Source organism: Chrysochloris asiatica, unplaced genomic scaffold (genome assembly GCF_000296735.1).
Source record: "Chrysochloris asiatica unplaced genomic scaffold, ChrAsi1.0 scaffold00304, whole genome shotgun sequence".
Classification (NCBI taxonomy): Eukaryota; Metazoa; Chordata; class Mammalia; order Afrosoricida; family Chrysochloridae; genus Chrysochloris; species Chrysochloris asiatica.
Genome location: NW_006408822.1, coordinates 868,709 through 891,390, shown reverse-complemented (window position 1 = coordinate 891,390; position 22,682 = coordinate 868,709). Strand labels below are relative to the sequence as shown.

The 22,682-nt window shown below is 48.2% G+C and overlaps 1 protein-coding gene across 1 annotated transcript; it reads right to left on the bottom strand.

Annotated features, from left to right (window-relative positions):
• Window positions 1-4,615: 4,615 nt before the first annotated feature.
• On the bottom strand, window positions 4,616-7,296 carry LOC102837928 (leucine zipper putative tumor suppressor 3-like). Its single transcript, XM_006874828.1, has 4 exons — window positions 6,838-7,296; window positions 5,936-6,523; window positions 5,666-5,797; window positions 4,616-5,323 (listed from the first exon to the last, which is right to left on the bottom strand). The coding sequence occupies exons 1-4, from the start codon at window positions 7,294-7,296 to the stop codon at window positions 4,616-4,618; spliced, it is 1,887 nt and encodes a 628-aa protein (XP_006874890.1).
• Window positions 7,297-22,682: the final 15,386 nt, after the last annotated feature.

Genomic DNA, 22,682 nt, shown 5'->3' with positions numbered 1-22,682 from the left:
AGTTACAGAGGCTCTCCCTAGAATAGGGCCTGTGAGAGGCTCCCGCGATGCGGACTCGTGAACGCGGAGTCAGGCCTCAGTGCGCGCCGGCTCCCGGCCCGCTAACAGGCAGGGCTGAAGACCAGGCCAGCCGCCAGCGTAGAGGTAGGCAGCCGTAACCTCCTTCCTGGCCACTGCCACTCACCTGAGCTTGGCGAGCGTGGGCGCCACGTCAACTAACCCCAGATCCCACAGGCGACCGCGACTCAAGCAACACAGCGATTCCTCCAACAACACCAGGGCCTCACAGCCCCACTTCCGGCCAACTGCCTGCTACTTCCGTCTGCTGCGCGAGCTACGGGTACGGGCGAGGCTCAAAAAATGTTATCAGCGTTTTCCAAGGACGTTTTCTATCAGAGGACGTTGCTGGGTGCCTGGGAACGGATCTCGTATTTACAGAGAAAAACCACTGCTGTGACTGGACAGCTGTGGAGATGAAGATGATTGAATATTCCAATCACAGGTTGGAATTCCAGGACCGGCACTCAAGGTTGTGTGACCTTGGGGACATTACATAAGCCCCCTGAGCCTAGTTTCTAATCTGTACAATGAAAGTATTAATGCATTTATAATATTAATCTACAAAGTACTCTGAGGAAAGAAGTTGATGATGGACAGGAAAGCTTCTCAGGACAGTTAGAAGTGAAGAACTAGAGCTTGAGGCCACAACTATGGCGAATGAGCCAGAATGATTCTCAGTGTCTCTGAACGGGGCCACCCAGACCTGAGCTGTTTCTTCAGGACCTGAACTCTAAGTAGGGGGAGTCACACCAGAGCAAATTAGGCAAAGAGGAGAATCTACTGAGACCTGACCTCAGACTGCCAAGTCCATCAGGGTCTTCAGACTTTGACCGTACTTTCAACCACCTTTGTTAAATGCCCTCAAGTTGGTTCCATCTCATAGTGACCCTGTATAGGATTTCCGAAGGTGTAAACCTATGAGAACAGAAAGCCTCATCTTTCTCCCGCGGAGTGGTTGGTGGGCTCAGCCCAGTACTTATCCTACAGAATCACCCTACTCCCTCTCTAATACTGTTGTTGAGTGCGGTCGAGTCGGTTCCGACTCATATCGACCCTGTATAGCGTTTCCGAGGAGCAGCTGGCGAGTTTGAACCACCGACCTTGTGGTCCAGCGTTTTTCCTATAGGGCTACACTAGGACTCCCTCACCAATCGTAAAGTCGTAGAAAGAGCCTTCGTGGTGTAGTGGGCTAATTGTGACCCGCAAGATCACCACAGCAGTTCCGTGAGAGCAAGATGAGACTGTCTGCTCCCGTAAAGATTTACAGTCTTAGAAATCCTAAGGAGCAATCAGTTCTATTTGTCCTGTAGGGTTGCTATGAGTCGGAATTGACTCCATGGCAGTGGGTTTAGTTAGGGTTTTTTAAGGGCCATAAAAGAGACATGAGGAATAGCTACATCTTGTCTGGAAAACAAAAATCAGTTTAGGGAGGACACTACACTGCAAGGAAGGGCAAACCTGACATCCCAACTTCTGAGCTCTGTGAAGAGCACTGCTTGGCTAAGGTGTGAGCATTTGGTGCTCAGACCACTAACGCCTTTGCTCAAGAGGTTTCTCTCACTTAGGCCAGACCAGGGAAGACACAGCTGTCACCCCAGAAGATGAACCATGATTGCTCTTAAGCAGTCGTGACAATCCTGTGGCTCTTTTCCAGAAACTCAATTTCCCATCATCCCTTGAAGTGGGAGGAGCTTGTGGTTCAGTTCTGGCAGATAAAATTTAAATGGAGAGTGATAGAAGGACAGTGGTGTGGTGTTTCTCATGATGAAGTGGTACTACTCCCAATCCCTTCCTGGAGCTGTGGCAGCCACCTTGTGGCAAGGAAGAAACAACCTGCTAAGAATGGAATAGTGGCAGGAGGTAAAGTCTGGTGCTTGATGAACCAACACCTGTATAGCATCTACTTCCAGACTTCTGGTCAGGTGAGGAAAAATAAACTCCTCTTGAAGTTCTATAAATAGTGCTTTGTTATTTGTAACAGAATACATTCTTGATTGGGGGCTTTGTAAGGATGATAAAGGGATTTGTTAGAAAGGACATTTGCAACAGAGTTGGCCCCAGATTCATAACAACCCTTGCACAGTAGAGAAAAATGCTGCCATCCCCATAATCAATTGTGGATCAAATCATTGTAATACATAGGGTTTTATTGGCTGGTTTTTGGAAGTTAAATTGCCAGGTCTTTCTTCCTAGTCTATCTTAACAACCAAGCCATCACTGACAGATGAGGAGTGGCTGTACATGAAGTGCATTAGCTGGGAGTCCAGTCTGGGTCTCCTACATGAAAGGCAAACGTTCTACCACTGTACCACCAATGACCCCACCCCCCCACTCCCCCAGAGGACAGAACTCATCCCCCAAAGGCATCTCCCTGCTCTGGAGCATGCTTAAGTCCCTTCTGCTTTTGGGTTCTCACTGATTACAAACTTGTTCTTAGGCTTCATTGCTGTAGTCTACCCTCAACATCAGCCAACACTGCAAGATGGTTTGGGCCAGCAGCCAGGTGCCTACGTCCTGGGCTAAAGACAAATCCCCATTGGGCAGAAACAACTTGTAGAACTCCTCCTGGGCAACGGAGGAGCTTGGGCTTTGGACCAAACCTCCTGGCACAGCCTAGTGAGCACCTTGGGTCTCAGGCCTCCTCTGGGAAATCTGTTTTTTTTGTTTGTTTGTTTTTTCCAGCATTGCCCTCCACACCCCTGGCGCCCCACCTCCCACACCTGCCAAGACACAAACATGCCAAAGATGCCACTCAAGAGTCTTTCTCCATTTTATTTCTTTGGGAAAGGAAAATGAAATCTTTCCATCACATATGGTAGAGATATATATCTATATATATATATATATATTTATATATACTTTATTTTATAGTTGGAAGTCCCAAAGACTGAGTCTAGTCATATTTTTTTCCTTATTTTTTTTTTTTCCTATAATGCCTTTTCACTCTGCCCTTCTGGCCCAGGTCCAGATTCTGAGGCAGGTGCAGTCAGGTATGAGAGGAATGGGCAGTGGCGGCCAAGATAGCCTCCCCGCCCAGTTCCGAGACTTGGTGTGAGAAACCTGGAAGGGGCTGTGCAGGGGGAGAGAAGTAGAGGCCACACAAAGGGGCACTCATCTTTTTGTGGGAGGCTCACAGCTCATCAAACGGTCACCAGTCATGGGAGGAGGCTGGTCAGAGGCTTGGGGACTTGCTCACAGTAGTTGCCAGCTCTCTGTACCCTGTCCTCTCCCAGCCCAGCCTTGTGGGTGGGAGAGAGCGAAAAAGAGAAATACAAGGGCTGAGGGCCAAGCCTCCTCTAATTTTTATTGCTGGTGAATTAAAAATTTGCTTTTCACTTCCTGTCTTGGGGAGCTGAAGTCTGAGAGGACCCAAAAAGAGGAAGGGAGTAACACTGACTCCCAACCCCCCACTGATGGCCTTGCCAGGCCCACTCTAGGCAAATGCTGGGCCACCTCAGGGCCCTGGAAGCTGAGGGGGTCAGTGTTCCTTCAGGTCAGCTTGGGTCTTCCAGGGCAGTCACATCAACCTCCCTCTCATTTAAGGACCTCAGGCTCAGACATGGGCCCAGAGGAGCTTGGAGGTGGGTAGTGCACCGAAGGTCAAGCAGAATTTTCTCTTGGAAGAAAAGATGAGACTTGGGGAAAAAGGGCTGTGGGATTATGATGTTGTGAGCACAAAAGCAGGAGGAGGCTGGAGTGGTCACGTGGGGAAGACACAGGAAGACATCACAGACACTCATCTGACCTCAGAAACCGAGCGACAGAAGTGCCTGAGAGGCAGGCAGTACTTAATAGCTGTAGAGCCTGACAGTGGCTCTAGCTATGGGGGCAGCTAAGCTGATGAAGCTGTGGGGGCAGAGGGTGAGGGTAGGTTTGAGAAGCCTCCAGGTGATCCTTCCGGGGAACCAGAGGGCAAATCTTCCCTGGACACTGAGCTTCCACCCGCCTCCCCTCTCCCCAGCACACACTTAAAGACACTCACTCAAGACCAGGCCAGGCTTAAGGCCAGAGTCCAAGAGACCGTGAGGGGAGAGGCTAACAGATAGCCCTCTCAACCACAGACAGGCCATCTGTTCCCACTTACCCTGCCAACCTGCAGGAAGGAGAGGCCAGGAGCCCAGGGGCCTATCAGCTTCAGATTGTATGCAGGCCCTCTCAGGCTACATGGCTTAGGACATGCATACAGCATCACTGGACAAATGATGGCCAACAGTAGCACCCCAGGCCCACACAGAGGGCAGGGGCTCCTCATAGCACTGCAGGCCTGTGGCAACCATTTCCAACAAGGGGAGCCAAGAGAGAGAACAAGGACCTTCTACTGCCGGGATCCCTCTACTGCCCCTCCTACTCCCTCCTTGGAAGGAGGCTTCGAGTGAGCTGCCCAGAGGCCACACTAGTGGCCGGGGAGGGTTGGTCTGGTCACAGATTCTTTGAGAACCTCTTTGGTCTGGGGACATGGGGGGCATAGGAAAGAAGGATGAAGAGGAGGAGACACCTGGGACTCAGGCCTTTTGGCAAGACATTTGTCAAAAGGCCACATACCCAGGTTGGGGGATCAGATTTCTGTGGACTCAATACGTTCGAGGCGGGAGGGGGTCCAGGCTTTCTTCTCCTCCCCATGTTGGGGAGTTGGTGTGCTTGCACCCCCGGCTGCCCCGCGTTCCCGCAGCCGCCGTTCCAGCTGCTGGTTGCGCTGGTACATCTCCACATAACTCAGTTGCAGTTGCTTCTGGTATTCAATGACCTTCTCCTTCTCCTCCAGCCACACACGGCGTTCCTCTGCGAAGCTGGCACCCTGGCGCTCCCGGGCTCGCCGCTCGGCTGCCAGCTCGGCCTGCAGCCGCCCTACCTCCCTCCGCAGGGCCCGCGTCCCGTTATCCCCTCCAGCATCCACCTCCCCGTCCAAGGAACCCATGGAGGTTGTGGCGGCTGCGGCAGCCATGCCGGCCTGACGACGCATCTTGGCCTCGTCGCTCTCACACGTGGCCAGCGCATCGTGTGGCTCCGCTGGGTCCACTGGGGTCAGGGCCGGCTTAAGGCAAGCCGCAGGCAGCTCCCCCTCCCCCATCTCCAGGTTGGTCTGTTTGCTGCTGAACGAGTCCCGCAGGCTGAGCAGCTGCTCCTCCTTCTCCCGCAACGAGGCCCGGCCCTCCCGCAGCTGTGAGCGCAGCCCCACAATCTCACTCAACTTCTGTGATACGTCCGCCTGCGAGTCCTTCAGTTGCTGCTTCAGGAGGGAAATCTCACCAGCCTTCTGGCACACCTGGGCAGGGTCAGGCGAGAAGAGAGGTCAAGGTAAAGGCAGAGCTCTGCTCACCACAACCCAGCCCATCTAGCCCCAGAGGCACCAAGCCCTGGCTCAGCCTTTCATAAGAGGGGACAGATATGACACACACCGGACTCCTATCCTGACTCAGGACAGACATGACCATCTCACACAGCCAAAGGGTAGCCTTTAGTCCTCACAGATGCAGCCAATGGATCATGTCCCCACCACACCCCACCCCCTACTCCGTTCACCCCTCTTGTGACCATGGTGGGCTTCTTTCGCAAACGGTAAAGAAAGAAGAGACAGTGGGCCAAGTCTGGAGCCCTCAGCTCGCACCTCCCACTTAGTTTCCTCCATCCTGGGCAGGAAGTCCGCTTGTTCCTTCTGGCAGGCGGCCACCTTGTCCTCAAGCTCTTCCCGCTGGCGCATCAGCCGGGCCGCCTCCTCCTGCAGCTGCTTCTTGTCTTGCTGCAGCCGCAGGACTTGCAGCTGGAGGCCCTGCTGGGCGCGCTGGGCTCGGCGGGCCACCTGCTGCAGTTTCCCGCTGCAGCCCTGCCGCAGTTCGGCCAGCTCGCGCTCCCACGCCTTCTGACGCTCCTCCAGTACCTGAGCCACAGCTGCCTCGCTCTGTTCCAGGCTCCTCCGCAGAGCCGCTACCTCCTGCTCCTTCTCCCACAGCCGCTCCTCCAACTCCTGGATGAGTGCACTGGGCGAGGGCGGGGAGCAGGCCGCAAATGGAAGGCCCCCACCTCCACCCTCCCCAGAGCTCAGGTGGCCTGACCGACCCATGGAAGATGAGCCGCTTTTGCTGGAGGCCCTTCCACTGTCGGAGGTTGCCAGGTCCTGGTAGCCTGACCCACCACCACTGCTACTGCCACTGCCATAGCTGGCAGTGCCGATGCGGTTGATGTGACTTGTGGAGGCACTGAGGGGCGCGAGGTGCTGGCTATAGCTGGAGCTATAGGTGGGCAGGCTTGTGAGTGAGTTCCGGCCTGAGTCAGAAAGGCTGCCCCCGCCCCCACTGGCCGGGGTCATGGTCCGAGACTTGTCTAGTCCACCCTTGAGACCTCCCCCGGGGCCCTGGCGTCCCTCAGGGGTCCCATTGGTCTGCGGGGGGCACAAGTTCTGCATGGAGTGGAAGTTCTTGGGTACAACAGGCTTGAAGGCTGACGGCCGAACTAGCGGCTCTGAGCACTGCATAAAAGCAAAGAAAAGGACATGGGTATCAGGGTGGGGCCTTAGTCAGTTTGGGACTCTGTCCTGTCCCTCCTGCCACCCTCATAGAATCTCCATCCTGGAATCCCTCAAGTGGGTGTCCAGCTTGGCCTGCCAAGCTGGGTCTCTGTCGTGGATGCATCAGCCAGACTTGGCCCCCAGGTTCCACCCTAAAACTCCCCAGCCCAATCTCCATCCTTGCCCCACACCCTAACTTCCAAGAAGACTCACTCTGAGCTACATCCTCCCCCAAGAAAAGGCTGTGAGGTCTTTGGCCCTGGGGGCTGACTGACCTGGTCTAGTTTGCCAGAGGTGGCCAGGAGCTTGGGTGGGTGGCTGGGCTCTCGGTATTGTGGTGGGGCCTTGTCACTGCCACCACTGCTGCTGCTACCACCACTGCTGCCCACCACATTGCCGCAGACATCTGTATGGTCACTGCCCCTCAACTCGCCATTGAGGTAGAGGGAGTTGGCAAGAGCCTTGTCCTCAGAGGGGTATCGGCCAGGCCTCTCCCGGCTGGCCCCACCGCCACTGCTTCGAGGGCCAGGGAAGCTGCTCTGGCTGCTCCCGCCCCCAGTACGGGTGCCCACACTCTTCATGGCGAACTCCTGGGTGTGGGCCACCCCGCTGCCCACACTGCCCATTGCCAGGCGGGGCTCCGGAGGCCCAATATCAGAGGGCCGAGGGGCAAAGGCCAGGAGGGGGTCCCGCCCTGGGTCAGCACGCACAGGCAGTGTCTCCAGCTTCGCCATGACTAAGCCAGGAGGACACTGTGGACACAGTGGGGAGATGGTGTAAGTCAGACCCCACCCCACTTCCATCACCCCAACCAAGTCAGAGTCCTAGAACCCCCTGCAACTTTTTTTTTTTTTTAAGCCCCTGCATCTTGCCCCTCAATGATCCTTTTCATACAATGGTTAAAGAATATCCCGGCACCCAGGATGAGAAAATGAGGCTTGGGTAAGGGTGATAGTTTGGTAAAGGGGGCTATCTATTCCCATGTGATTAAGCCCAGCCCCCGAGGGCACTATGCATACACCCTCCCAGTTTTGCTCCACTCTTCCCAGACCTGGAATATATTCCATTCCTCAGTATCTGCTTCAGCCGGACCTATTCCGTGTGCCTCCCAGACTCTGACCCCTCAGATTTTCAGTGCAACCCCCAGAATTTAGGAGTTCTGTACTCTGTATCTGAGCCTGTGTATGCAAACCTTATGGACAAAGGAGCTGGAGCTGGAAGGGGACAGAATATCTGAATCCAACAGAGAACCGTCTAAGTGTGGGGAAGGAGAGAAACCTACCCTAACTAAAAATTGTGGGTGGGGGGTCCTTCCTGGGGCTCCTAACCTAGAGTCTTGCAGTCAAGGGCAGGAGTGGAATCTCACTACCAGCGCAGGCTCCTCTCCTGGCTTTTCCAAGGGGTTGCGGGTACCAACAGGTCCTCAAGCCCGGGATCCTCCAAGGCCCGGTCTGCAGGAGCCATATGCCTCAGTCCAGCAGTCAGGGCTCGGCCCAAACCAACTGCGCGACTCTGAACCCGCCGACTGAGCCATTCCGCACCGCGGTTTTCTCCTCTGCGAAATGAGAGAAACGAAAAACCTACTATGGGTGGCTGGCTCATGCCAGGCAGCCGGGAAGCAGCAGGCGCGGGAGCCGAGGGGCGCGGTTTAAAGCCAGGCAGGCGGGAGCTGAGGCTGCAGTACACCCAGACGTCTCCAACCCAGTGGGCGTCGCCGAAGGCCCCCTCCCACGCGAACAGAGGGGAGCTGTGGCTGTAATGGGTGGCAAGGAAGCCTTCACTTCCCCAGAGGTCTTCGCAATTCAGCCACAAAGGTCCCTGGCACAAGAGAGCTCCCTCCCTAAAGTCTGTACCTTCACTGAGGACCAGGGACTGGCTGAGGACGCTTTCCTGGGGCCAGCGTTTCCCACAGGTGGGCGGGGGGCAGAGGCAGAGCCTCTGCCCCCAACTGCACCCAGAGAATTCCGCACTCGCGGAGCCAAACTCCCGCTAAGAATTCTCTACCACCTGAAAGACTTCCTGGATTAACCAACCACCCCCTGCTACCCTGCTCACTATCGACTTTGACCCTACTTGGTTCACCCTGAAGTCCTCCGAGCCCTTATGTGGGCGTGCATCCTCCCCTTACCAACGCAAGCCCACGGGGAGCAGGGGGAACAGGGCCAGCAGGGCTTCGGGTTACCTGTGCTGGGGAGGCCCCACTTCCTGGTTCCTTTGTCTCAGGTCTGCACCTGGGAACACCTGTCCCAGAGATCCTCGAACTGGAGCTGGGCAGGGGCAATACCAGGCAATGCCTGCCAAGGGTATAGATGCTTAAATACTGTGCCTGACATGGAAGTAGGCGACCTTCAGGCCTTTCCTGCCTTCTCCCACCAGACAGCATACAGAAGCCCTCCTTCCCTACCAGGTGAAAGGAAGGGTTCAGATGGTCTCAGGGCCCTTAAGTGTTCCTTATCTACCCAGATACCCACTTCTAGTACTGTGTTCACTTTTCATCAGGCTCAGACCAAGGGACCCTGACAAAACCTTTTGAACGTCAGTTTTCTGGCCAACCCTCTGTGGTTGGAAAGTTTTTCACCAAGGAAGTAAAGGAGTCAGTCCACTGGCTTTGTAGAATTGCACTCCCTCTGTATCTTCACAACAGGTAAAGAAAACAACATTTTACCACCCTCTTCCCTCTGGATAATCTGTTCCCCCACCCAAGGGCCAGGACTAGAGAGGCACCTAAGGTGCAATTTCAGGGCAGGACTAGCAGGTACACAACCCCGGGAGTGAAGGCCTCCTAAAATGCTGTGACCCCATGCCTCTCTTGCCTCACTGTTGTACCCCTGTCACCCTGCCCTCCGCCCCCTCCCCACATATGCCAGACTGCTAGCCCTGAAGCCCAGGAACTTCCCTCCCACCCTTGGCATGGTCCCATCCTTCATCATACCTGGGTACCTGTGATGTAGACAGCAGCAGGGACCTGGGACATGGAGGCTGGGTGGCCTGAGGTTTGAATCAATGGGAAGGCCTGGTAGAGAAGGAAGAACTGGCAAGACCTAATGCAAATAGACTTCAGGAGGTGGGGGCAAGGGAGGAATCTAAGCTGGGGCAGGTAAGTATGACACCCTTAACATGATATGGGGAGAATGCTTGCGGGAAGAAATAATTTTGGGAAAACTAGAGAAAGATGCCTCTCCTGTACTGGTTGGAGAGAGAGATTGGGGTCATCATCAGTGCTGGGTGGTTGTGGGTGGAGCCCTTCATTCAGCCAAGATGACAGAATCCAGAAGCCTGGGAGGCAGTCTGAGAGCAGGAAGAAGATCAGGAGAAGGTGGGTCCTGAAGGTCAAAATGGGGTTTTTTAAATGTGGAAATAACCCCTGGTGTCAAAAAGAAAGGGAACAGGTATAATTGGGATGAAGGAGTGTGTTCGGGATTTGACAGGTGGGTATATCAGGGGTGTCTGTCAGAAAGGTTTCGGAAAAGCAGTGCAAGCAACCAGACTGTGGGAAGGTGGGGGTAGAGGGGTAGAAGGGTGTGGAGAGAGAGATGGGTAATTTCCTACTAAAAGAGGTCAGCGAAGATAGTAATTTAAGGAGGTTTTGGAATGCAAGGATTGTTTTCACTTTAAAATAAAACATGGTAAAAACCCAAGTGTTTTGCTACACCAAAGGAAGGCAGCAATAATGGGGTGAGAATAAAGATATATATAGGAAAGCAACGCAAGGGGCTATGGCAGAGTCCAGGTGTGGGCAGGAGCAAAATGCAGAAGTAACCATGTTGACTGTGAGAGGGACAGGGCTAATGTTTGAGAAGGTGCTTTGTAAACTGTAAAGTGCAGTACAACATGCAGCACCACATTTTCTACAGTCCAGGAAAGACAGGTTGGGTCTGATCCGATGTTATTCTGCCCTGTTTTCCCTAAGTGTGTGTAGTTCCCAGCTAGACTCCGACATTCCGAGTCCTGGATGGAAACAAGGTCTCAGGACCACTGTCCTGAGTTCCTTTGTCCAGTGCTCTACTGGAGCATCCTTGACTGCCAATCTACAGTGTCTCTCCTATGCCTTGTCTCTCCCAAGTCTGGATGGCTGCAGCATCTCTCCTTACAACCAGTGGGAAACTGGCAGGACAACAGACCAACAGAAACTAAACCCAGGGGAAGGTTTTGAACTTCATGTGTGGTCAGGGTCCTGAACAAGCTCAGGTAATCAGATTTGGCCTGCATATGCAGCTTTTGGTATTAATTCAACTATCCTAGATGACAGCGTGTTGCCTGATTCTGCGTCTGTCTCTGTCCCATCATCCCTTAGTGCTTGAGACATTACACACAGTATTAGCGGTCAGTATAAGGGTCAATGGACTCTCCCTATAAACTACATAGGAAGACCGGCCCTTCCAACCCTACAGTGTTCAGCCAGCCTGTTTCCATCTGTGTCCTTCCCTAAACTAGGAATATGACACCTTTCTCTTGGGGTCCAACTCCAGTCCATTCCATCTCCTCAAGATTTCCTACCAGCACCCGTGCTGGGGGGACTGGCCTTCTACTATACTCCCTCCCCCACACAGCTGCCAGGGGACTCTTTCTAAAGGGCAAAGCTGATCTTGTCCCTGCTCTGCCCAAATCCTTCTATTAGTGGCAAATGCAGTAGACTAGAGTTCTGGAGGCATGAGCTCCAAGTGTAAATCCCAGCTTGACTGATTAAGGGTTTACCTCATGCAGGTTGTTTCATCTTTTTTCGCCTTGGGTTCTCACACCTTACCTTGCAGAAATCTTAAGAAGTAAATCTATTATGGGTGAAATGTCTGCCATTCTTCTTGATCCCCAGAACTGGAGCAGAGCTTGCAACAAGGTTTACGAGACCTCTTCCACTGCCCCATGCTATATCCCCTGACCTGAGCCCCACGTCATTGCCTACACATACCACCTTCTAGCTCTCTGTGACCATCCATCAAGGATCAGCCCAACTGCTGCCTTCCATAATGGTGTCCCTGATTCCTTGGCTCTGGTTACTCCAAGGAGATTTCACTCTGAGGCCTCTCAGGACTAGCCCCAGGACACAGATAGCAGAGACCTGGGGGCCTCTGGGGCCTCTTACAGCATAGGTGCTGGGAGAATGTGGGAATGCCAGTTAAGAGCAATGCAACTAAGCAAGGAAATCAGGAAGGGCTTCCAGAAGGAAGGCCTGAGGGAGAAAAAGGATCCGGAGATATGTGTAGGGCTTTCAGGGTGCTGAGGTCTTCAGAACTTCTAGGTTGGGATGTGAGAGGTGAGATCCATTTTTCCTTGACGGCGTGGGCGCCGGCGGGGGACGGGCCCATTCCCTAGATCCTGCTCTGATGAAGCGCGTGTTACAGGACTGAGGGGGCCGACAGCGTGTCTCCCCCCACCAGCGCACACATACACACACGCGCACACACACGAGCCTCCGTGGGGTGGGGGGAGCATCGCCATTCACCAGCAGCCTACAGCTTGCATCGCCAACAGAGACCCCGGCTATAGGCCGTCAGGCGGAGGTACCTGAGAGGTCTCTGCAGTGGGGGATACCCTGCCCTCACCTCCTTGGACCCCCCACTAACGCGTGCGGCCCCAGGGGGCGGGGCGCGGAAGGAAGAGGTGACATAATCCGGGCCGCACCCCCTCCTACCGCCACCTCCCCCAGGCCCGGCGAAGCATCCATGACATCATCGTCTTCATCTCGGCTCTCCTCCCCTCTGGGACCCCAGCAACTGGACGCGCCCCATCCCCTGCTCGGGGTCCGGCCAGACGAACAGTGCGGTGCAGCGGATAGAGCCGCGGGGCGGAACCGGTAGGGGTACCGCGGAGGGTCCGCCTTACTTACTAGTAGCCTGGGAATTCGGCGCGGTGACTTCGGCGCGGATGCTACCCGCCCGGCTCACTGGCGCAGCCCGAAGCCCGCCCGGCTGGGCGCGCGGCGCGGGCCCGGCTCCGCTCGGCGCCCCTCCCGCTCCCCGCCCGGGCCCCGCCCACCCGCGGCTGCGGCAAACGCGGGTCCGCCCTCCGGTCACGCCCCCCAAGGCCGCCAATCCGGGGCTGGGGCGGGGCACCGGCGTTAACCCCTTCACCTCTGTGTCCTCGCTAACGCGGGACCTCTGGGTCTCACCGACTTTAAGTCACAGATAGTCTGCCTGAGCCCCTTCGCCGTCCTCCAGTTAGCCTCCAAGACCGTTGAGCTCTGTCTCCAGTCTGCCCTCTCCAACAAATCCAGCAAGACTGTACCCGTCCTGAACTCCATCGTTGGAGAAGGGAAGAAACTCTGGCTTGGGGAAGGGGCTCTGGATAACGGACCCGGAATCCTATCCTTTTCGGCGCCTGCTCTGGTGGAGGGACCTCCCAGCGATTGCCTTGAGACCCTAATCATCCTGGATGGACTCCACTCGGCGGGTGCCCTATACGGCCGATGGAAGACAGGTCTGGGCGCCAGGACCGTAGGCTGCATGCGCGAGGGGAGGAGGGGCAGTGGTTCAGGCAACAAACAGAGCCGATTTGAAACTTCCTGCCTCTGGAAGTCCAGGAGAAACTTCCTGCCTCTTGAAGTCCAGGAGAAAAGATGGGTGACGAAGGAAAAGATACATTATAATCCAACTATGTTTGAGCTCTTTCACCCTGTGCCCCACGCCTGGCACGAGGCCTGGCCCCCACGTTGCACCTGAGGGTGAAAGAAAAGGAGGTGGGGATTCCAACCTTCATCTGGAACACCAGCTTCTCAAGTTCTCAAGCACGTGCCCTGCTGAGGCAGCCCGGGGGTGGGGGTTGAGAGGGAATGTGTTTGGGGGCTGCTGACAGGAGGAAGAGCTCTACCTTGAACTGAGGCTTTAGCTTTGAATAGGGAGAGGAAGCATGTCAGGCTCAGGGTCCAGCATTAGCGAATGATTGGAGGTACAAAGGATCTATCCTAAAAACTGCAGAACCTTCATTACCGCTGTGATTTATTTAACTCATTCTCTCTCGGCTAGTATGGAGCTTTAGTCGCCTAGTGGTTACCAGTCGGGTTGCTAACCTCAAGATCAGCAGTTCGAAACTACCAGATGTTCTGGGAAGAAAAATGAGGCTTTCTGCTCCCTCCAAAATGTAAAGCCTCAGAAACCCTATGAGTCGGAACTGACTGCACAGCACATAACCACCACCATCTCTGCTAGTACAACTGCTGTTTGGTCTTCTGTCATCTTATTATATAATTTTTATTTCTTGCTATATACTGTTTGCTGATTTTTTTTTTCCTTATTTGCTTTATCTTCTATAGTGATTTATGAGTCAAGGCTATTTTTAATTCTCCTAGTGGCAGCATCAATAGGATCAAGCATGGCAACGTTAGTGAGGTTGGCCGAGGATCCGGCAGTTTTCTTCTGCTGTGCATAGGGTCGCTATGAGTCAGCACCGACTCGATGGTACCTAACAAGAAGTGGTTGTCTTTAAGACTATTAAGGTTTGTTTAACCAATTACTAAAGTCAATGATAAATCATTTTTAATAGTCTCCTTTATGTAATTTAATGCACCTTTTGGTCTTCTGGTTTATTGCCCATTAATCCAGGATGGCAGACTCAGCTTTTATTTTTTTAAGATACAGAATCCTCTTTTTCAATAAAAGTTTGTTTTTTGCCAACCATACATTTCAATCTTACTGACAGTTTTTTATGTTCTAATTTCTCTATTCCTCATTAGATCCATATTTCTTGACTGGTAGTTTCAGGGAGGACTCATCAATGTTCTCTTTTCATAAGCCTTTGCTCTACTTTGGATTGCCTTTCTACACAAATGTCCACTTGCTATTTTATGAATTCTTGAGTCTCAAACTTCCCTCTAAACTCCCCTGTCCTTATCTTTTTGTCTTCTGGCACGTAAAATGGCAGCAAAGCCCAGCCAAAGACCTTGTCTGTGACAAACTATTTCCTTGAGTACTTTTTGCCTAAGGGTTTTTCTTTTTTGTTGTTAAGTGCAGTCCAATCAGTTCTGATTCATAGCAACCCTGTACAGTGCTTCCAAGGAGCAGCTGGTGGGTTTGAACTGCTCACTTTGTGGTTTCACAGTCTGATGCTGATCCTACAGTATCACACAAGTTTTTCTTTAAACCCCTAGAAAGTCAGACATTTTTGCTAGCATAAGTTTCTAAGAAATTTGAAACTAAAGAGGTCTTTTTTTTTTTTCCAGAGGTCTTTTTTTTTTTTCCAGTTTAGAAGTTTTTTCTGCTTCTGTCCCTTCTGTAAACAGATTTTTTTTCTCCCTTTAAATGATCACCTTTGGGTCACCACTGCTGTGTAAATCTTTGTCCTTTTCCTCTGCATTTTGTAAAAGTAACTAAAGTATCTCATCATCAGATATTTGTTTCTTCAGAGTCAAGGATGCTCTTTATTTTCTCCAATAAAATGTACTACTTGTTTTCTTTTCATTTCAGTCAGTTTCCTTCCCACCTCCATACCTCTTTATAGTTCCTTGTTCCTATTTCAAAGAGAATGTCATTTTGTGTCTTTAGAAGAACACCAGGAAAGAATAAAAGATCTGACTCCTTATGCATATGAAAATTGTGGTAAAGTAGACCATTTTATGGGAAATAAAATTACAAAATAGAAAGATATTGAAAATATTACCTAAGAAATACATTAAAAAAAAAAAAGGGCACTGAAAAAGTGGAATACTGTTTCATTTTTATGCACCACAATTCTCTTTATGCAAAATCCTGATAGAGTACACAAATTAAAATTGTACAGAGAGCGGGACCCTACCCAGAGAAGCAGTGAAGCCTGAGATGGAAGAAGAGAAGATGACATGAAGAGATGGAGTGGCTGGGGACTTGAGATCCAGAGAGGGAAAGGGGCTGTGTGCTGAGGACCGTGGGGTGGGGGGGCAGGCTTGCAGGGTATACCCTTTGGTTGGGTGATGAGGCATGGACGGGATGGTAACGATGGCAATGAAACAATGTATGATAGAATGAATGTAAAACTAATGTTCTCCCATGTAAACTATCACACAATTCACAATAAAACATTTATTTAAAAGAAAAAAAAAAAAGTAAACCATTCATACATCTTGATTTAAAACATGTCTATATGCATTGCAAGGAAACCAAATGAATTATTGTATATGAACTCAATATGTGTTAAGAGTTCAACATATAGAAAATAATAGATGCCAAAAAAAATCCTTTAAAACTCAATACCCAACTATGATTATATATATTCTTCACTAACACTGTAATTCAAAGACATCAATTCTTTACTCATTGTCCAGCTTTCCCATGCATATGAGGCAATTAATAGTATCCTTGCATCTTGGCTTTTAAACATTTTAAAGAGGTCTTTTGAAGCAGATTTTCCTAATACAATACACTATTTGGTTTCTTGACTGCTGCTTCCCATGTGTGTTGATTGTAGCTCCAAGTAAAATGAAATCTTTGACAATTTTAATATTTTCTCTGTTTATCATGATGTTGTTACTTATTGGTTCAGTTGTGAGATTTTTTTAGTCAATGACACAATGATTCTAACAGCCAAGAATTTTTTAAACCTAAATTAATAATCATTGTTAAATGTAGTCGAGTCGGTTGGTTCCAACTCATAGCAACCCTGTATAGGGTTTTTGAGGAGTTGCTGGTGAGTTTGAACTGCTGACCTTGCAGTTCAAACTGACCTTTTTGTCCAGTGCTTATCCTAACGCACCACCCCAGGACTCCATATTAGTAGATGATTGATTAAATAAATCACAATGCATTCAATGCAATGTAATATATACACACACACACATATATGGAGCTCTGGTAGTGTGGTGGTTATGAGTTGGGCTACTAATCCCACGGTTAGCAGTTTGAAACTACCAGCGGTTCTGCAGAATAAAGACGAGGCTTTCTGCTCCTGTAAAGATTTACAGCCTCAGAAACCCTATGCAGGGTCGCTATGAGTCAGAACCGACTCCACGGCACACCACCACCACCATATATATATATATATATATATATATACATACACACACACCCCATATATATATATATATATATATCCTTAGAATGACATGACTATACACTGACAGAAAATAGAGTGACAAATCAAATGTCTAAATCATATGTCTATATTATTATTAGTGCCATCGTGTTTCTGATTCATAGCAACCCTGCATAGTGTTTCCAAGGAGCTTCTGGTGAGTTAGAACCTCCGACCTTGCGGCTTAAACCAACCTTAAAGTCTAGTGCTTATCTACAGCACACTACCACCATATATATATATATATATGTATCATTTCATTGGAAACTCTATACAGGGTTGCTATGAGTCCAATTCAACTTGATGGCAGTAGGTCTTGTTTTTTTAAAGTATGTATGACTTTTGTTAAAAATTAAAAAGAAAAACATTTTCTGGGAAGAATAAACAGGTGAGCAAGCTCTGAAATTTTAGAAATATTGTTGTTGTCAGGTGCCGACTCATAGTGACCCCATGCACAGCAGAACGAAACAATGTCCGATCCTGGGCCAACCTCACTACCGCTGCCACACTTGAGTCCATCGATACTGCCACTTGGCCAATCCATCTCTTTGGGGGTCTTCCTCTTTTTCTCCAACCCTCCATCTTACCAAGCATGATATCCTTCTCCAGCGACTGTTCCCTCCTGACAATATGTCCAAAGTATGAGAGATAAAGTTTGGCCATCTTGGCCTCTAAGGAGCATTCTGGCTGCACTTCTTCCAAAACAGATCTATTGGTTCTTCTGGCAGCCCCTGGCACTTTTAGTATTCCCCTCCAACACCATAATTCAAAGGCATCAATTCTTCTATCATCTTCCTTATTCACTGTCCATTAGAAATATTCAACACTGCTAATCCATGCCCCCATGGAACTTTCATTCTTGTGGAAGAAGATAATCAAATCAAGAAGTAAAAACATATAGTGGATTTATAAGTGATAATTACTGAAGATGAAAGTCAGGAGGGCTAGGAATTTCAGTTCTGGAGAAATGACAGGTGACAGTTCAGTTAAATACCTGGAAGAGGCAAGGGAGCAAGGCATATATATATTTCTAGGAAGGAAGCATTTTAAAATAAAATAAGCCCTTCTTTTTCAGTATTTTCTTGTTTTGTGTACTGACTCAATTGAAAAGAAGGAAAAAAGACTAACAGCATTTTGATTGCAGTTTTAAAAATAAGACAATGACTACAACGTAAATTAATAATGTTAAAGACCTACTCTATTAAGTGGCACTAGCCTCAGGTTGTTCAATAATTGAGGCGGTTCAAGCTCCCCAGCCGCTCCTTGGAAACCCTATACCGGGTCACTATTAGTTGGAACCAACTTGATGGCACTTAACAACAAAATTTGTGGTACTTTGCTAGACCAAAACCCAAAGTCCACTGACATGGAGTTGATTTCAGCTCATAATAACCTGTAGGATGGAACTGCTCCATAGAATTTTTGAGATTGCAAATCTACAGGTACAGCCAGCCTCATCTTTCTCTCTTGGAGCAGCTGGTAGGTTTGAACTGTCAACCCAGTGGTTAGCAGCCTTATGTTTAACCTACAGTACTGTCAGAAACATGGTAGACATTCATTTGTTGAATAATGGATGAAACTGGAAAAACCCTAAATCTATAGATAAATGAGTAAAAGAAATAGATAATTCACAGACTACAAGTGGCCAATAATCATTTGTAAACATCTTCTGCCTCAATGATATTGTTGTTGTTAGGTGCCATCGAGTTGGTACCAACTCATAGCAACCCTACGCACAGCAGAATGAAACGCTGCCTGATCCTGGGCCAATCTCACTACTGTTACGGCGCTTGTGTCCATCCATGCTGCCACTTGACCAATCCATCTTGTTGCAGGTCTTCCTCTTTTTCTCTGACCCTCCACCTTACCAAACATGATATCCTTCTCCAGTGACTGGTCCCTCCTGACAATATTTCCAAAGTATGAGAGATGAAGTTTGGCCATCTTGGCCTCCAAGGAGCACTCTGGTTGTACTTCTTCCAAAATGGATCTATTATTAAAGAGGTGCAAATTAAACCTAATAAATTAACGAAGGCTATTGTAATACTTTTATGGAGTCCTGGTGTGGTGCTGTGGGCTAATGCGTCAGACTGCAAAGTCGTTTGAACAGCAAGGTCAGTGGTTCAAACTCACCAGCTGCTCCTTGGAAATCCTCTATAGGGTCACTAAGGGTTGGGACCGACTCAATGGCACTTAACAACTGTGATACTTTGGGGTCCTACCCACCAAATTATCCGTAAGGGGACTAGGAGTTTCTTCTTTAGGATGATTGCATCATTAACTACAAATGCCAAATTGTGAGGTTGACAAGGCATTTTAATTAGTGCAAAAGTTGGAATGTTTGTACAAACGCTTTTTATAGCTGTGTTTGTTTTATGAAGAAATAAAAATCCCTGGAATTGGCCCCAAAGGTCCTGGAATTACCAGTAAAGGGGTTATCTAGACCAATATAAAACTGAAACTGAAATGGTTATGATGCAAGTGTACCAGGGTCTTTTATAAGTTGTTTTACAGTATGATTAGTATGATAAACTGAGGTTTGCACACATACACACACGGAGCCAGTGAAAAATAAAAGCTAAAGGGAAATTTAAAAAAAAAAGAAAAGGTATTCTCCTTTACTAATTAAAATATGGTTATGCTTTCTTCAGGGGCATAGTTTAGTGTTAGGACTATGACAAGGTCTAGGGCTTCTTTGTTTAGTATTAGGGTTGTAGTTAGGACTAAGGTTTGGGTTAAGGGTTATTGTTAGGACTAAGGTTAGGGGTAGGAGTTGGATTAAGGTTAGGAGTAAGTAAGCCTTGGTCTAGAGTTTTGGGTTTACAGTTTATTTTTTTCTTGAAATCTACTTGATTACCTTTTTGTTTGTGAAGTTCTGTTCAACACATTTCCTCTTTTTGTTTTCTTTTGTTATTGTTTCTAAATGGTATCTCTGGTTTCCTATTTTCAGTCTTGTAGGGATTACACTTTTCTTATTGTTCCTTGTAATATTTAGCACTCCTTGTTTCATATTCATACAATACTAATGAACTCATGTGTATCTATACACTATAAACATCACTGCAAGATAATTCAGATACAAAGTAAAAAGGAGTACACACCACACCACACACCATCCCAAAAGCAGGTACTCATATCCACTTGTAAAGCATATTGCTCCTTCTCAAAGTCCCAACAGAAAAAATAAAATTACTACGGCATTATGAAAATTAAGTTGTCATTTCTGTTAGGTACCAGGTGTGAGGCCATTACTACAGTCACTGTATCAGTCCATTTTGTTGACCATCTTCCTCTTTTCCCCTGACCCTTTGCTTTACTATGTATGATGTCCTTCTCTGGTAACTGGTCCCTCCTGATACCATGTCCAAAGCTCCTGAGAGGAAGTCTACCTCCTTATTATTTTTACCTCTCAGGAGAACCCTGCCTTTACTTCTTCCAAAATAGACTTGTTAGTTCTTCTGGTTGTTGCTAAGTGCCGCTGAGTCAGTTCCGGCCCATAGTGACCCTGTATAGGGTTTCCAAGGAGCAGCTGGTGAGCTTGAACGGCCGACCTTGCAATTCAAACGGCTTTGCAGTCTGATGCATTAACCCACAGTGCCACACCAGGAGTCCATTCTTCTAGTTTGTTGTTAGATGCCATCGAGTCAGTACCAACCCATAGCGACCTTATGCAAGCAGAGCGAAACACTGTCCAATCCTGGGCTAACCTCATTACTGTTGCCACGCTTGAGTGCATCGATGCTGCCACTTGGCCAATCCATCTCGTCGGGGGTCTTCCTCTCTTTCTCTGACCCTCCACCTTAACAAACACATCCTTCTCCAGAAACTGCTCTCTCCTGACACTATGTCCGAAGTATGAAAGACAAAGTTTGGCCATCTTGGCCTCCAAGGAGCACTCTGGTTGCACTTCTTCGAAACTGGATATATTGGTTCTTTTAGCAGCCCATGGTACTTTAAATATTCTCCTCCCAACACTGTAACTCAAAAGCATCAATTCTTCTACGGTCTTCCTTATTCACTGTCCAGCTTCCGCATGCATATGAGGTTATTGAAAATACCATGGCTTGGGTCAGGTGCACCTTAGTCCTCAAGCTGACATCTTTGCTCTTCAACACTTTAAAAAGGTCTTGTGCAGCAGATTTGCCTAATGTAATATGCCGTTTGATTTCTTGACTGCTGCTTCCATGAGTGTTGATAGTTGATCCAAGAATGACGTCCTTGACAACTTCAACCTTTTCTCCAATGATAAGTGTTGTTTATTGGTCCAGTGGTTAGGATTTTTGTTTTCTTTACATGTGATATGTAATCCATACTGAAGGCTGTGCTCTTTGATCTTCATCAATAAATATGTTAAGTCCTCTTCACTTTCAGCAAGCAAGGTGGTATCATCTGCATATCGCAGGTTGTTAATGAGTCTTCCTCCAAAGTTCATGGTATATTCACTATTTTTTGCCAACACTGTAATTCAAATATGCCGATTCCTCTTCAGTCTTATTTATTCACTGATCAATTTTCACATACATTTGAAATGATGGAAAGAAAATACTAGTCATTGAAATGACATCTTTGTTTCTAAAACTTTTAAGAGGTCTTATGTAAATTTGCCCAGTGTAATATATTATTTGGTTTCTTGATGGCTGCTTCCATGAACACTGATTGTGGATGCAAGAAAAATGAAATCCTTTCAATGTACATCTTTTCTCCACTTATCACGATGTTATGATCACGCCTAGATCTTAATTATTTGAAGGGAAACATACATTCTAAAAATGTCTTAATAAAATGTAATTTTTATGGGGGTTGGAAATTTAAAGGTAGACGTTTTGTAGCAAAAGGAGATAAGTGGTTGACTTTGCAGTCTAGGAGCGGAGGTCCCTGGAAACTTCAAGGGAGAAGAGCTGAGTGTAGGACCCTACCCAGAGAAGCAGTGATGCCAGAGATGGAGGCAGAGACAATGACGTGGAGAGATGGAGCCGCTGGGGACTCTGGACTCAGGGAAGGCGAGGGGCTGTGTGCTGATGACTGAAGGGCAGGCTTGTGGGGTGTACCTCTTGGATATTTGATGATGCATGCAGGGGATTGTAATCATGACAATGAAATGATACACAATAGGATGAATGTAAAGTTAATGTTCTCCCATGTAAACTATCACATAATTCACAATAAAAACTTAAAAAAAAAAAAAGTACCATGGACTATGTTGGAAGGAGTACAGCCATAATGCTCATCAGAAGTCAAGATGATCAGATTTTGTCTCTCATACTTCAGACATATTTGCAGAAGGAATACTGCGAGCTCTGAATAAATGGAATCTGTGGTTGGATTCTGAGCTCCCTGCATTGCTTTCCTTCCTAACAATACATCATGGAGCCAAAGGAGGGAAATACAGTGAAACAATTCAGGATGTTTTTATTGAATGGGAGCAGCTCAAAATCAATGATACATCTGAAACAAACAAACAAAATGTAATTTTTATAAAAGCTGGAGTAACTTGTCCAGTCAAAAGTCTTTTTATAGACTTTTTACTTGATCATTGCAGTGGACAAGGTGGTGTCTAAATGAAATGTCTATTAGCTGACACTGGGGCCCGTAGTTCCCATGTGCTCTTCACCTATCATTTACCAGTGTTTCTGGAATTGCTGTCACTCAGCAGGGACTCTAACTAGGTTGTGAAGAAATGAAGATTTCCTCATGCTGATGGATTGTTAAGTCAGTATTTTTTTCTCCTGTGGCATTTTATCTCTTAAGACATCTAATAGGTTTCCACACAACTACACTGCTATGTGAACTAACTACCCTGTAAACTGGGGTATTTAGGCCGAGAACAAAGTGACGAGACTTACCTCAGTGATGAGAAATAGCTGAAAAATAATCTCTTAAAACAACCAAAGTGTTAAACCTCAGTTTCTTGATATGGGTAGATTAACAGTTTTGGTTTTGTTATTATTATGGATGTGTTCTTTTGTTAGAAATGTAAGTGAACCTGTAAAATCATAGAAGAAAGGTACAGTGACTAAAACCAGTCAGAGTAAATCTAGCAGCTTAGAAGCAAAATGTTGTATTTAAATAAAGTATAATGCTATCTGATAGGATACTACCCATACACCTACAAGGAAAACTAGTTAATACTACTATTATTCAAATT